Genomic DNA, 14841 nt, shown 5'->3' with positions numbered 1-14841 from the left:
TCGTGATTGGTGGAGCCTGGGAGAGGGGGCGGGGCATCGGGGAATTCGAATGGGAGAGGCGGGCCCAAGGAGGGAGTGGAATGGCCGCGGAGGGTTCGACGCAGCAGAGGCGACGCGTCATGGCGGCAGCTTCAGCGGCGTCGACGTCAGGTACTTGAGCCCGGCCTGGGCAAGGCGGGCACCGACGTCTGGAGCTTAGTGGGAGTCATGTGTCGGAGTGTGGTCCAGGCTCTGCGGGTTGTGGAGAGGCGGCCATGGCGCAGGGGCGGGGAGAGGGGGACGGTGAGAGTGTGGGGTCGCGAGCCGGTCGCCCCGCCTGGCTCCTGCCTTCTCCCTGTTTCCTGCTCTCCCCTTGGGTCAGTAGACTCGGGTCTCCGGCCCAGGCTTTTGGCTTGAACCCTGCGCACTTTTCCTTTGTGAGCTTCGGTTTCTTCGTCTGTGAAATGGGGGTCATGGCCTCATCCCTGGAGATCACCTGAATAAGCAAGAGAAGAGTGGCGGACGCTCTAGCCACGAGGACGAGAAGAAGGGAGCCGGAGGCGTGTTTTGGGAAGAGTTCTGTGTGGGACATGGTGTTTGGGTGCAGAGACATCCCTGAGAGATGCAGGAGGGCGGGCTGAGGATCAGACCCGGCTGCTGCTGGGTTTGAGTTGACAGCGTAAGATGCTCTGCGATTACAGGAAAACGAAGTAAAAGACTAAAGTTTCCTTTCACTCTAGCATGGAAGTGAATGCTATTTTAGCGTTGGAAAGGCTGTTAGGACACCCAAAATCTTGTATGTGAGTATTTGTTTACATGTGTCTCTCTAACCCGGAGACTTAATCCTGGTTAGTGATGATGGTGGGCACCATAGTAATTCATTGGCGCCCTCGTTAGCCTCGTGGAGAAACAGACATTTAGGAGAATGCCTAACACATGTAGAGCTCTTGCTATGTGCCAGGCACAGTTGTAGTCATTTTATGGTGGTGAACCATTTATTGTCCACACAATGCTATGAGGTTGTTACTATTACTGTCTTTGTTTTACACAGGAAACTGAGGTTAGTTTGTTCAGAGTTAACACAACTAGTAAATATTGGGGCTTGAATTCGCTCTCAAGGAGTCTGAGTGTAGAGCCTCTGCTCTTAACCATTATGCCCAAGTACATGCTATCCCTGCTGGCTGAGCACAGTCTCCCCTTACCCTTCCAAGATGCACTGTGTCCGGTGCATGGTAGATATGAAAATGCCTGAATGAATAATGTCCCTTCCTCGAGGAACTTACAGTCTGTTTCAATAGAGTGTCACATACACAGATGTAATACGAAACACAATAAGAGATGTGTATAAACTGAGTGTGTGGAATCTGAAGTAAGCCCTTGAGTATTCTGGGAGGACTTTATTAAGGGAGTGAGTGATACTTGAGATGGGTTTCAAAGGTTGGATAGGAGTTTGCCAGGCCTTGACTAAGAATACAAGAACAGCAAGTGTTTTCTTATTTATGATGTAAAAGAGGCCAAAGATGCTCTCTTAGCTCAATTTCCTCATCAATAAAAGGGAGAAGAGTGAATGAAATTTAGGAATTGTGAAAGAAGGGAAAATTAATAATTGCTAGCCTGGTCCAAGCTCAAGGTTGCTTTTATCATGAAAGGGCTATACTCTTGTGCTGTAAATAATTGTTTACATGTGGCCCTCCCCTCTTCCCTCCTACCCTGGACTGTGAGCTCTGGGGCAGGAATGGCAGTGAGCCACTTTCATGATGGAAATGAACAAGCCAGTGATTAGTGGTTTATTCACTAAATCTTAATTTTTTTCAGCAAATACTTCTTGAGGGCCTACTCTGAACCAGGTGTTGGGGTTAGAAAGGTGAGCAGGATAAAACTTGTTCTCACAGTTGGCAGTCAGGTGGAGACAGTGACAAACACGCAATAGTGGGGTGTGACAAATGCTTATGGAGAGGCTAACAAGCTGTGGGTGCACCTGATGAAGCCTTAGTGTCTACCAGGAAAGGGTTTTTGGTTTTGTTTTTTAAGAGGAGTTAAAATGTGTTTACCTCAGTCACTCCAGGGTCAGGTGGGGAGCAGTGCAGATATTCTAGGGAGAGAGATTAACGTGGACAAAAATCCAAAGCTGCAAGAGAACTTGGAGTTTTGTAGGAAGTGAAGGAAATTCATCATGACTGGTAACTTACACTGCAAGGAAGGAAACAGAGGGAATGACTAGAGGGCAGGGAGACACCTTGCTACCACCAGCAAGGAAGGCTGTAAAGACCATGACCTTGGGCAGAGGTAGTGCAGTGGGAGTGGAGAGAAGTGGACTTGTTCAAGAGAGATTTAAAGAGATAGACTTGACAGATATTAATGATGAACTGATGTAGGAGGTAAGAGACGTTGGAGTTAGAGACTCCCACTTTTGGGGTTAGTGCCATTCATTTACATCAGAGATCAGAGGAGGAGGCTGCAGAGAGATGGGGAAGGAGGGTTCAGTTTAGGACAGGTGGAGTTTAAGAGGAGCCGTCGGCCGGGCTCACGCCTGTAATCCCAGCATTTTGGGAGACCAAGGTGGGTGGATCACGAGGTCAAGAGATCGAGACCATCTTGGCCAACATGGTGAAACCCTGTCTCTAAAATAAATCAAAAATTAGCTGGCCGTGATGGCGCGCACCTGTAGTCCCAGCTATTCGGGAGGCTGAGGCAGGAGAATCGCTTGAACCTGGGAGGCGGAGATTGGCCAAGAGCGCCACTGCACTCCAGTCTAGCGACAAAGTGAGATTCCATCTCAAAAAAAAAGGAGCTGTCAGGGCAGCCGTTCAGAACGTGGGTCTGCAGTTGAGAGCTCTTGTGCAGAACGTGCAATAGGACTTAATCAGCTGTAAGATGTTACTGCAGCCAAGAGCGTGGGTGACCTGCCTATGAAATGAATCTGAGTGGTCTCAGCTCGGGGCAACTTTGCCCCTCACAGGACATTTGGAGATGTCTGGAGAGATTTTTAGTTGTTACAACTTGAGGGTGAGGGTGGAGAATGCTACTGGCATCTAGTAAGCATATGCTAACAGTCTAAATGCACAGGACAGCCCCACAACAGGAATTAGCCAGCCCGAAATGTCAGTAGTGCTGAAGTTGAGAAATGCTGGTCTAGAGAAAGGATAGACGGATCCTAGGATGAGGAGTGAACAGAAAACTAGGTAAGACAACCAGGAAGGTGGGGGGCATGGAAATGAAGGGAAAGTGTGTTTCCCAAGAGTGTCGCATACTTCTGGGAGGTCCAACAGGATTGAGGCTGAGTATGCCTACTGGATCTAGCACTAGGGAGGTCATGGGTGACCCTGCTGAATAGTGAGGGCAGAAGCAAGTTGCGGGGATGGAGGAGTGGGTACAAGAGAAAGGGTGTAATAATAACAGCAAAGGACTGAGCAGTTGCTGCCAGGCACTGTGCTAAACATTGTGTGTACGTTATTACTTTGAATCCTCACATTCTTATGAGATGCAAAGATGAAGGGGCTAAGGAGGCCGAGGAGGGTTCGTATAAAGCACTTTGGAATTAGATGTTCATTTGAAGCTGTCACTCACTAACTAGCTGTTGACCCTGGGTCAGTCAGCTCACCCCTCTATACTGAGGTTTCCTCATCTGGAAAATGGGAGATGGACATTAAAAAGCACTTACTGGCCTTTCACCAGTAATTACCAGAACATTACCAGATAATGTTCTAAGCACTTTTACATGAATCACCTTAATTACTCTCCTAACAAGGAGGTATTTTTATTCCCATTTTGTAGGTAAGGAAATTGAGGCACTGGGATAGAAAATAATTTCCCTAGGTTACTTAGCTAGCTGTAAATGGCAGAGCTGGGATTTCAACCCAGGCCATTTTACCTTGAATAATGAACCTACCTACTATGTGCTAGTCACTGTGCTGCAACTTTATCTGGCACTTATTTCAATTATCTTCTTTTTTTCTGAGACACAGTCTTGCTCTGTCACCCAGGCTGGAGTGCAGTGGCGCAATCTCTGCTCACTGCAACCTCCACTTCCTGCATTCAAGCAATTCTTGTGCCTCAGCCTCCCAAGTAGCTGGGATTACAGGCACCCACCACCATACCTGGCTAATTTTTGTATTTTTAGTAGAGGCAGGGTTTCACCACCAGGCTGGTCTCAAACTCCTGACCTCAGGTGATCCGCCCACCTTGGCCTCCCAAAGTGCTGGGATTACAGGCATGAACCACTGTGCCCGGCCAAATTCTCAAAAAGCCCAAGGCCCATCCCCAACCTTATTTTACAGACAAGGAAACCAAGGTCCAAGGTCACAAGCTAATAAATGTCAGAGCTGGAACTGAAGTCCAGTTCTGTCTGACCAGAGTCTACACTCTACCTCATTACTGACTTCCCCTTCCCCTTAGATTGATCACTGCGCTTCCTTAAGTGCTTCTACATCTGCCATCTTTCTGTTTTCCCAAAACATCCTATGAAAGCAGGCAGAGGAAGGTCCTGCACACATTTTTGACAAGTCAGTGCACCTAAATTTTCTGTCTGCACACATGCATCTGCAGGTTTTTACCTGCTTGCTCCTGACTTTCAGGATTGCCATGAGGAACAAATGAGAACTAGATATCCAAGCGCTTTGCTACCATAACGTGAGAAATGGTATTAGTAGCCCCATTTATCACATAATGGAATGGAGGTTCAATTTTTGAAACAGGCCATCTGCTTATGGGCATGCCTTACTTAGGTGTGAGATTCTTTCTAGGGGTCATCTGTCTGCCTTTTCGTCCTGCTGTTTCTGTGTTGGCTACATATACCAGCCAGCCTTTTGCCTTCTGCGAGGCCTATGGCTCCTAGCAACCAGCTGCTACCACCAGCAAGGAAGGGAAAGAGCTGCCAGGAGCTTTCCCAGTTGGTACATAATAAGGAAGCAATACAGCATCCTATTAAAAGCAGATTTTTAGAGGGGAAGAGATCTAGGTTTGAATTCCACAATGAGCTACAGTATGTTATCCTCCAACGTAAAATAGAGTAATACTCTGCTTAGATATTTTCAGCTCATTTAACCCCCACAAAAATAGAGGCCTTTTCTTTTTTTAAGTTTTATCTTCATTGTGTTTTCTGATGATAAAAATAATTCAGTTGCCAATTCTAAAAACAAAACAAAAAAACTTGATTTAATCATCTAAAGCAAACTCAGGGTTAAGTTTACATGAGAGAAGAATTGCATGTCAATGGTTTTTGCAGAACCCACATAATTCCCCATTAAGAGAAGATCATCATTAACAGTTTGCAGGGTTGGGTGGGTCTGTGAGTATACATACATCTCAATACATATTAGAAACCCCAGTTAAGAAATGGAGGTACAGGCTGGGTGGGGTGGCTCACACCTGTAATCCTAGCAGGCAGATCACTTGAGGTCAGGAATTTGAGACCAGCCTGGCCAACATGGTGAAACCCTGTTTCTACTGAAGATAAAAAACTAGCCAGGAGTGGTGTTGGGGACCTGTAATCCCAGCTACTTGAGAGGCTGAGGTGGGAGGATTGCTTGAACCTGGGAGGTGGAGGTTGCAGTGAGCTGAGATCATGCCACTGCACTCCAGCCTGGGTGACAGAGCAAGACTGTCTCAAAAAAAAAAACACACACACACACACACAGAAAATGCTGGCAGTTCGCTGTCTGGTTTAGGTTTCGGTCAGATGTCAACCCTTTTAATCCTTAGAACAACCCTGTGAGGTGCTGGTCTACTTCACCCTTGGCAGTTCAAAACATGTCCTGGGCCAGGCATGGTGGCTCCTGCCTATAATTCCAGCACTTTGGGAGGCTGAGGTAGGAGGATCGCTGGAGCCCAGGAGTTGAAGACAAGCCTGGGTAACCTAGTGAGACTCCATCCCTCTCTCTCTCTCTTTTTTTTTTTTAAGTGCCCAGCATCACCTGGGAGCTTGTTAGAAATGCAAAATCTCAGGCATCACCCCAGGGAGACTGAGACCAAATCCACGTTTTCACAAGATCCTCCAGGTTATTTGTGTATACATTATAGTCTGAGAAGCCTGCGATACACCTGCTGGACTTGCTTGTAGAGCAAGGAAGGCACTGAGGCCAAGCTTAGGGGTGTCCACAACATGACCAGGGCAGAATGAGCTTTTCCAACATGAGCTGTGGCCCCCGGCCCACCCAGCAAAGTTGGTCCCTGCTTCTTCTGCTACCACCATACTTTATGTCTAAAAGTGATCTTCTCTCCTCCAGGAGCTGGTCGCTGTCGGCTAAGCAAGATTGGAGCTAGTCGTCGTCCACCTCCAGCTCGCGTAAGGGTGGCTGTGCGACTGCGGCCATTTGTGGATGGAACAGCTGGAGCAAGTGATCCCCCCTGTGTGCGGGGCATGGACAGCTGCTCTCTAGAGATTGCTAACTGGAGGAACCACCAGGAGACTCTCAAATACCAGTAAGGTTCAGGCCACTCCTCTTCCCTCATGCCATCACCTCCCTCTCCTAGGCCTGCCCACGTTCCCCAAAGAGTTTCTCCGGCCTGCCTCCCCAGGATCCTTGCTCCCTCCTTAGCACCGCTTTGTTCCCTGAGCCTTCACTGTTCACTTAGGAAATGTTGACAGGTGCCCCCATGATGGGCCCTCTCTGGGATACTGTAGGGAGAGATGAGAGGTTGAATCAAACATACGTTACTGTGCACAGAGAGGGAGGAGCAATGAGGGTGAGCAGGTGAGCCCCAAGTAGAGGCTGGGGGACATATGAGGAGGGTTGGGGGGAACACAGACCAGCCAGCCAGCCTACCCAAGCTGCAGCTGGGTAGTGTCAGAGAAGACCACCCAGATTTGGGGACAGAACTCACAAGGGCAGCTACTTTATAATCCTACTGGGGATTTAAAGTTCAAACTCCTTGGCCTGTTTTTCTAGGTGGGGGCTGGCAAACCATGGCCTGCAGGTCAAATCTGATCAGGAGTAAGATTTTCAGTAAATAAACTTTTATCGTTTATTTACATATTGTCTATAGCTGCTTTCTGACTACAGTGGCAGAGTTAGTAGTTGTAAAAGGAACACATGGCCCACAAAGCCTAAAATATGTACAATCTGCCTTTTTACAGAAGTTTGCTAGCTCCCATACTAGGCCGTTAACAACTTGGGTTTCAGTTTCTTTCCAGCCTCATTCCCTCAACATATACTAAATTCCCTGCTGTGGCCTAAGCTGCAGCTTCCCCACCAGAACGCAGTGAATAGGTGATTGGTATGTGGAGTCTAGTTCAGTCGTAAGCAGCATACTCTATTTTCCCCATTATGGTGTAAAATACAATGTTCTACACATGTAGCCATTTGAAAAAGATTGGGAAGCCTTGCTTTTGTGCTATTCTTGATTCTCAGAATTTCTTTCTTTGGTCAAAATCTTCCTTCCTTGAGCAGAATCAGTTACTCCTTCGAGAGTGTGTTCTTATCTTCGTTTCCTAAATCACAGCGAAGTGTGGATATCTATCCTACCAGACTGCAAAACTCCAAGAGCCGGGATATCAGATCCATGTCTGTATTCCTAACACCAATAGAGAAATGAGGACGGAGTAGGTGTTAGGTGGATGCTTTTTAAGGTCTTTGTATAAGAAAGGGGATCGAGACATTCTCTTAAATCCAAGGTCCAGATGAGAGTAGAATCCCTTACCCACCCCCACCCCACTCCACCCCTTAACACACACACACACACACACACACACACACACACACACACACACGCTAATTTCTTTCTTTCTTCCTGCAGGTTTGATGCCTTCTATGGGGAGAGGAGTACTCAGCAGGACATCTATGCAGGTTCAGTGCAGCCCATCCTAAGGCACTTGCTGGAAGGGCAGAATGCCAGCGTGCTTGCCTATGGACCCACCGGAGCTGGTGAGGGAGCCAGAAAAGAAACAGCTATGGGTCAGAAAGGGCTGGGGAAACGGAGAGGAAAACCTCACAGTTTTCTCCACTCTCTTCCCAGGGAAGACGCACACAATGCTGGGCAGCCCAGAGCAACCTGGGGTGATCCCGCGGGCTCTCATGGACCTCCTGCAGCTCACAAGGGAGGAAGGTGCCGAGGGCCGGCCATGGGCCCTTTCTGTCACCATGTCTTACCTAGAGATCTACCAGGAGAAGGTGAGGCCCCGCGCTGGTTGGGAGAGGAGCAACAAAGGGTCAAAGTAAGACCTGGTTCTAGAACATGAAGCTCTGCTGTAGCAGGGAGGTAAGGTGAGACCTAGAAAGACAGAGACTGGGGTAGCAGATGGTACAACTCCGAGAATAGAACAGAGAAAGGAAACTGATCCCCAGGAAGAAACAGCCTCTCTATGGAGACTTGCCCTTCCCCTTCACTGCTTACACAGGTATTAGACCTCCTGGACCCTGCTTCGGGAGACCTGGTAATCCGAGAAGACTGCCGGGGGAACATCCTGATTCCGGGTCTCACCCAGAAGCCCATCACTAGCTTTGCTGATTTTGAGCGGCACTTCCTGCCAGCCAGTCGAAATCGGACTGTAGGAGCCACCCGGCTCAACCAGCGCTCCTCCCGCAGTCATGCTGTGCTCCTGGTCAAGGTGAGGCCGCAGACAGGGGTGAGGACCTGGGAAGCCCAGAAGCCTGAGCTAAGCACGAGACCTTTGTTCTTACCCCCAGGTGGACCAGCGGGAACGTTTGGCCCCATTTCGCCAGCGAGAGGGAAAACTCTATCTGATTGACTTGGCTGGGTCAGAGGACAACCGGCGCACAGGCAACAAGGGCCTTCGGCTAAAAGAGAGCGGAGCCATCAACACCTCCCTGTTTGTCCTGGGCAAAGTGGTAGATGCGCTGAATCAGGGCCTCCCTCGTGTACCTTATCGGGACAGCAAGCTCACTCGCCTATTGCAGGTCAGGCCCACCTGTCTCAGGGAAGAAGGGGCTGCAGAAGGAGGTTCTCAGACCTGCTGTGGGGTGGGGAATAGCAGTTGAGGCATAGGAAGGCTGGGCTTCTGACCCACCCACTGCCTGGTCTCACCCTCAGGACTCTCTGGGTGGCTCAGCCCACAGCATCCTTATTGCCAACATTGCCCCTGAGAGATGCTTCTACCTAGACACAGTCTCCGCACTCAACTTTGCTGCCAGGTCCAAGGAGGTGATCAACCGGCCTTTTACCAATGAAAGCCTGCAGCCTCATGGTGAGAACTGGGGGAGGCAGGAGTGGAAACGCTGAGTCTGGAAATTAGGGAGTTTGTTGAAACCACCAAGCATCAGCACAGAGGCTGACCACCCCCAATCCCTCTCTCCACCCTATCCTCCAATCATCTAGTCTTGGGACCTGTTAAGCTGTCTCAGAAAGAATTGCTTGGTCCACCAGAGGCAAAGAGAGCCCGAGGCCCTGAGGAAGAGGAGATCGGGAGCCCTGAGCCCATGGCAGCTCCAGCCTCTGCCTCCCAGAAACTCAGGTGAGCAGTGGGGCCTTGGGTGTATCCCCTTCCTGATGTGTGGCTTAGCAGCAGAGCTGCAATGCTTGTCAGATCCTTGAGCAGAGAGCTGTGATCTCTTGTTCCTCTCCCATTAAATTCACCCTAGGCCGGGTGCAGTGGCTCACTCCTGTAACCCCAGCACTTTGGGAGGCTGAGGTTGGGTGGATCACCTGAGGTCAGGAGTTCGAGACCAGCCTGGCCAACATGGTGAAACCTCATCTCTACTAAAAAATACAAGAAGTAGCCAGATGTGGTGGCGTGTGCCTGTAATCCCAGCTACTCGGGAGGCTGAGGCAGGAGAATCCCTTGAACCCAGGAAGCAGAGATTGCAGTGAGCTGAGATTGCGGCCATTGCACTCCAGCCTGGGCAACACAGCAAGACTCCGTCTCAAAGTAAATAAATGAATTCACCCCCGGCTGGGCGCGGTGGCTCACACCTGTAATCCCAGCACTTTGGGAGGCCAAGGCGGACAGATCACCTGAGGTCAGGAGTTCAAGACCAGCCTGGCCAACATGGCGAAACCCCGTCTGTACTAAAAATACAAAAATTAGCCAGGCATGGTAGTGGGCGCCTGTAATCCCAGCTACTTGGGAGGCTGAGGCAGGGAGAATTGCTTGAATCTGGGAGGTGGAGGTTGCAGTGAGCCAAGATCATGCCACTGCACTCCAGCCTAGGTGACAGAGCAAGACTCCATCTCAATAAATAAATAAATAAATAAATAAATAAATTCCCCCCCCAAATTCTACTCCATTGAATCACTAAAGTCTAAGATCAATCTCTCCTCAGTGCTGCTGCCTTGGGGACCTACGGAGGCCTCCTCCTGGGGATCCTTTCCATTTTCCAACCCCTTTAGCCTTCAGCAAAACTTCTCACTTTGGGACAGCTGTTTCAAGGATGAGCATTTTTGCTTCTGGTTCAAGGAGTGATCTGGATCAGATCTTTCAGATCCATGAGAACAAAGCAAAGGAGACTTGGAAGAGCTGTCCTGCTGAGACCACCTGGTCTGTGTGTCAGTGCCCAGCTTCTCCATGACTCTCCGGGGAGCCAGCTGCTGTCCTAACTGCTTCTACCCTCAATCCAGATAAAGTCTCTAAATTAAGTCCTTTGTGTCACCTCCTGCCCCAACTCCTATCACCCCACCTCATGGCCCAGTATGTACTAATCCTCAGGTCATCTCTGTTCAGGGGTCTTGCTTTCTGTGTCTGGCCACTTAGCCCTTGCGCTGTTCCCTCCACCCCGCAGGAGCCAGTTGCAGTTTTAACTTTGCCCTGTTTCTACCCCTAGCCCAAATAAAGCCTGTGAACTACTAAACAGAGGTGACCTGAGGAGGCCAAGGGTTAGTGCCCACTCTGTCCCAGGGGGCTACTGTAGTTAAGGAAGATGCCACACACAAGAAGATGCTTGTGCACTCATGACCCCATCTCTCAGTCTTGTCTTTCCCAAACCATCTGTCAGCACTCCCCACTGCTGTGTGCACCCAGAATTGTACACAGGTAAGCTGTCAGACAGGCACTCTGAGTAATGGGAAGCTCAGAGTTGGACACATCAAACCCAGCAGACCCAGAGCTTGGGGGCCTCACAGGAGAGGAAGTCAGATGGGAACATCAGTATGTGATACCAGGTGGAGAATTCAGAATCAGGAAGGAGTAGCTGCTGCTGCTGCTGCTGCGAGAGCCAGGAAGGAAGAGATGACTTCTAGTGTCTGCCCACATATGTTCTGATCCTGTTGTTCCAAGGCACTGGCATGGAAAGCACAGGAGTGTCCCTGTCCTCCAGGAGCCAGTTCACAGCGTAGGAAGGGAGATGCATTGTTAAGCTGGGTGTCATGGGAAAGGTGGCATCAAACTGACCTGGAAAGATCATTGATACAGATGTGAGGAGGTGTGGGGCAAGATTCCAGGCAAAATAAATGAATGTTAGACGTTGCTGACTGGGCACAGTGGCTCACACCTGTAATCCCAGCACTTTGGGAGGCCAAGGTGGGTGGCTCACTTGAGCCCAGGAGTTCAAGACCAGCCTGAGCAACATAGTAAGACCCCATCTCTACAAAAAATAAAAAAATTAGCTGGGCTGGGCATGGTGGCATGCACCTGTGGACCCAGCTACTCAGGAGGCTGAGGCAGGGGGATTGCTTAAGCCCCAGGAGGCCAAGGCTATAGTGAGCTGTGATCTCAACACTGCACTCCAGCCTGGGTGACAGAGCAAGACCCTGTCTCAAAAAAACAACAAAAAAAAGAATGTTAAGCCTTACCATGCTCAGAGTCAGTCAGGACTGCTTGAACAGGCCTTCCCAGCTGCCCACAGCAGGGAAGCTTGGCAGCTGAGGTCTTCAGTGGATTTCAGAGCCCTGCTAAAGATGGCATCCTCTGTGATGTTTTCCGCAACTGCTCCTCCAAATGGACAGGCACTGCCCTAGCTGTCACCTTATCACGGTCTCTTGATTTCCTCAGTAGACAGTGCTTCCAGGGCAGGGCAGTGTCTTAGGTCTCTCATACCTGGCACTCCAGTGTTCGCCTGATTTCCTGGCATCCCTGAGCAGTCACTTTACCTGATGAAGACACTGCACCCAGAGAAACTGGATGCCTAGCAAGTTAACATTAGGTTCTGGAGCTTACAGGATATACCAAGTTAAGGTGTGGTGAGGGGAGTCCTGCTGCTGTAGGTGGTGATGAGGGAGGAGGTAGGTGGGGAGCAACTTCTTTTTCTGCTCAGCCCCCTACAGAAGCTAAGCAGCATGGACCCGGCCATGCTAGAGCGCCTCCTGAGCTTGGACCGCCTGCTGGCCTCCCAGGGGAGCCAGGGGGCCCCTCTGTTGAGTACCCCAAAGCGAGAGCGGATGGTGTTAATGAAGACAGTGGAAGAGAAGGACCTAGAGATTGAGGTACGTGTTTTAGGGATGTGGGAGCTGGGATTCCTGTTGGCCTTGAGAAGCAATCCTTGGATCTTCAGACAGGGAAGGACACTCAGGCTGGACTAGAGTCCAGTTTTCTCCCAACATCGGAAGTTCTCCAGCTTCTGCTTGAATGTCCTTAACATGGCTGAACTTTGACAGACAATTGAGATCAGATGTGAGAAGGTGAGAAGAAAAAGTTCAAAGTAAAAGCAACAAATGTTAAACATTACATTTACTAAAGCCCAGCTCAATTAATTGAGGACTGTGCTTGAAAAGCCTTTCCCTTCAATATTTGCAGAGGCTTGTTCCACCACTGGGTAGCCCCCTGATCACAGAAAGCCCTTAATTATGTTAGGCTCCACCTGTCTCCTGGTAACCTCCCATTGGTCCTAGCTCTGCCCTCTGGGGCCTCAGAGCCTTGCATAGTCACCCTGGTAACCCACTGCCCTTCAGGCTGCCCTGGAGTTGGGTCTGGATCACATCTCCCTGATCCTCTCCAACAGAGGCTTAAGACGAAGCAAAAAGAACTGGAGGCCAAGATGTTGGCCCAGAAGGCTGAGGAAAAGGAGAACCATTGTCCCACAATGCTCCGGCCCCTTTCACATCGCACAGTCACAGTGGCAAAGCCCCTGAAAAAGGCTGTGGTGATGCCCCTACAGCTAAGTAAGTTTGACTCCAGGGGCTAGGGGGGCCAAGGCAGCTGAGATCCTATAAGGGAGGAAGTGTTAGGAGCAGCTGTCTCCCATGTCATTCATGCTCTCCCACCACATACCAGTCCCAGGGAGGGGTGAGGAGGCTCTGAGGCAGTGCTGGGGGTGCTCTGCCCTCTGGTGTTTAGTACAGTGGGATGGACAAACAAGTAGAGGAAGATAATGCAAGACTGACTGAAATTCCTTTAAATGCGGGTATAAAAAAGGTCATGTGGAAACACAACAGGTTAACTCTGGGTGGAGGGGAGCTGGGGAATCAGAAATGGAAGAACCGAAGGGCTACCAGGGAGGGTGAAAAGTACCGTTTGCCCTGACTCCAATTCTCAATTCCTACTTTCAGTTCAGGAGCAGGCAGCATCCCCAAATGCCGAGATCCATATCCTGAAGAATAAAGGCCGGAAGAGAAAGGTGAAAGTAGCTGGGGGCTTAGGCTACACCTGGAGCCTAGAAGTAAGGGGGAGTAGGCTGTAGGGGGAGGAGCGTTGGCCTTGGGGTTAAACGAACTGGGTGATGGCCGCCAGCTATTAACAGACCTCAACTTGCTTACTCCTGGAATGTGGTGATGGATGGTTCCTTGCAGGGCATTTAGGGTGGAAGGCAGTGATGTGGATGTACCTCGCAGAGCGGATGTTCCACTGTGTAGCCTGGCTTCTGCCCTCTACAAGCTTAAGACGGAAAACTTAGGGAACTATGATCTAAGCAGTCAAGCATGAAACCACACACACGCACACACCCAGAATCGAACACCACTAGAACTACCCAAAAAGTTTCTCCCATGTACTTTTGAAAGACAGTTTATTCTTTCCCTTTTAGAGATGAGGGACCAGATTTAAGAGCTTATTTTGTGCTTTACATTCATTAACTCACTTGATCTCCACAGCAACTCCGTGAGAAAGGTGCTGATATTAACACTAGGTACTAAGTAGTACCTCTCTTTCACTAGTCGCATAATGAGAATTAACCCAGAGAGTGACCTGAGGGCGGGATTTTGGACACACTTGACAGGAGAGGAAGAGGCTGGAGCGCAGGAGGTAGCTGGTGCTGGGCTTCTAGTCTTGGCAGAGGAGCCCAAAGCACTTGGCTGCCCTGCGTGTCACTCATCTCCCTTTGCCTCCCAGCTGGAGTCCCTGGATGCCCTAGAGCCTGAGGAGAAGGCTGAGGACTGCTGGGAGCTACAGATCAGCCCGGAGCTATTGGCTCATGGGCGCCAAAAAATACTGGATCTGCTGAACGAAGGCTCAGCCCGAGATCTCCGCAGTCTTCAGCGCATTGGCCCGAAGAAGGCCCAGCTAATCGTGGGCTGGCGGGAGCTCCACGGCCCCTTCAGCCAGGTAGCAACCCACTGGACTGGGGGAGGGCGGAGGCGGGGGAGACCGGGTACCCCCAAGACCCTGTCCCCCATCGATCCTGTCCCGCCAGGTGGAGGACCTGGAACGCGTGGAGGGCATAACAGGGAAACAGATGGAGTCCTTCCTGAAGGTGAAGTCACGGCCCTGCCCCTCCTCTGCCTGTCCTGCGCCCCGCGCCCCTCTCTAACGTCGCTGTCCCCCTCCCTCCTGTGTTGCAGGCAAACATCCTGGGTCTTGCCGCCGGCCAGCGCTGTGGCCCCTCTTGACCGTTGTCTCCTCACTCTGCCTTTTTAAATCTTTGTATAACCCCGTGTTGTGTAAATACAGTTTTTGCTCCGGTGCTTCCGCCTGATTTTTGGGGCTGCGGGGGCGGGACCGGGGTGTGACCGCTTCAGGGTGGGCCGCGAACGAGGCCGGCGACTCCACTGGGCGCCATCTTCGGGGAACGACTCATCGCAGGATTGTAAATAAACCGCTGG

General features: G+C 50.4%; 1 protein-coding gene across 3 annotated transcripts; it reads left to right on the top strand.

Moving 5' to 3' along the window:
* Positions 1-78: 78 nt before the first annotated feature.
* On the top strand, positions 79-14703 carry KIF22 (kinesin family member 22). 3 transcript variants are annotated; one of them, NM_001135277.1, is given in 14 exon segments: positions 79-150; positions 6204-6399; positions 7714-7841; positions 7933-8087; positions 8315-8524; positions 8604-8834; positions 8968-9121; positions 9253-9388; positions 12123-12291; positions 12807-12966; positions 13354-13421; positions 14132-14344; positions 14433-14492; positions 14581-14699. In NM_001135277.1, coding segments are annotated over 14 exon segments (1998 nt in total). In that variant the 5' UTR covers positions 79-80; the 3' UTR covers positions 14629-14699.
* The last annotated feature ends 138 nt before the right edge of the window (positions 14704-14841 follow it).

The sequence above is a fragment of the Pongo abelii genome, chromosome 18 (genome assembly GCF_028885655.2).
Source record: "Pongo abelii isolate AG06213 chromosome 18, NHGRI_mPonAbe1-v2.0_pri, whole genome shotgun sequence".
In the NCBI taxonomy this organism is placed as follows: domain Eukaryota; kingdom Metazoa; phylum Chordata; class Mammalia; order Primates; family Hominidae; genus Pongo; species Pongo abelii.
Note: the sequence above shows the minus strand (reverse complement) of the source record. Positions and strands in the feature narration are given on the sequence as shown.

Coding starts and splice junctions, on each gene's coding strand:
- KIF22 (XM_009236377.3), top strand. CDS start 6,338: ATGGACAGCTGCTCTCTAGAGATTGCTAACTGGAGGAACCACCAGGAG. Junction 9,389..12,122: donor TCTGCCTCCCAGAAACTCAG/GTGAGCAGTGGG, acceptor TTTTCTGCTCAG/CCCCCTACAGAAGCTAAGCA. Junction 12,967..13,353: donor GGTGATGCCCCTACAGCTAA/GTAAGTTTGACT, acceptor TCCTACTTTCAG/TTCAGGAGCAGGCAGCATCC.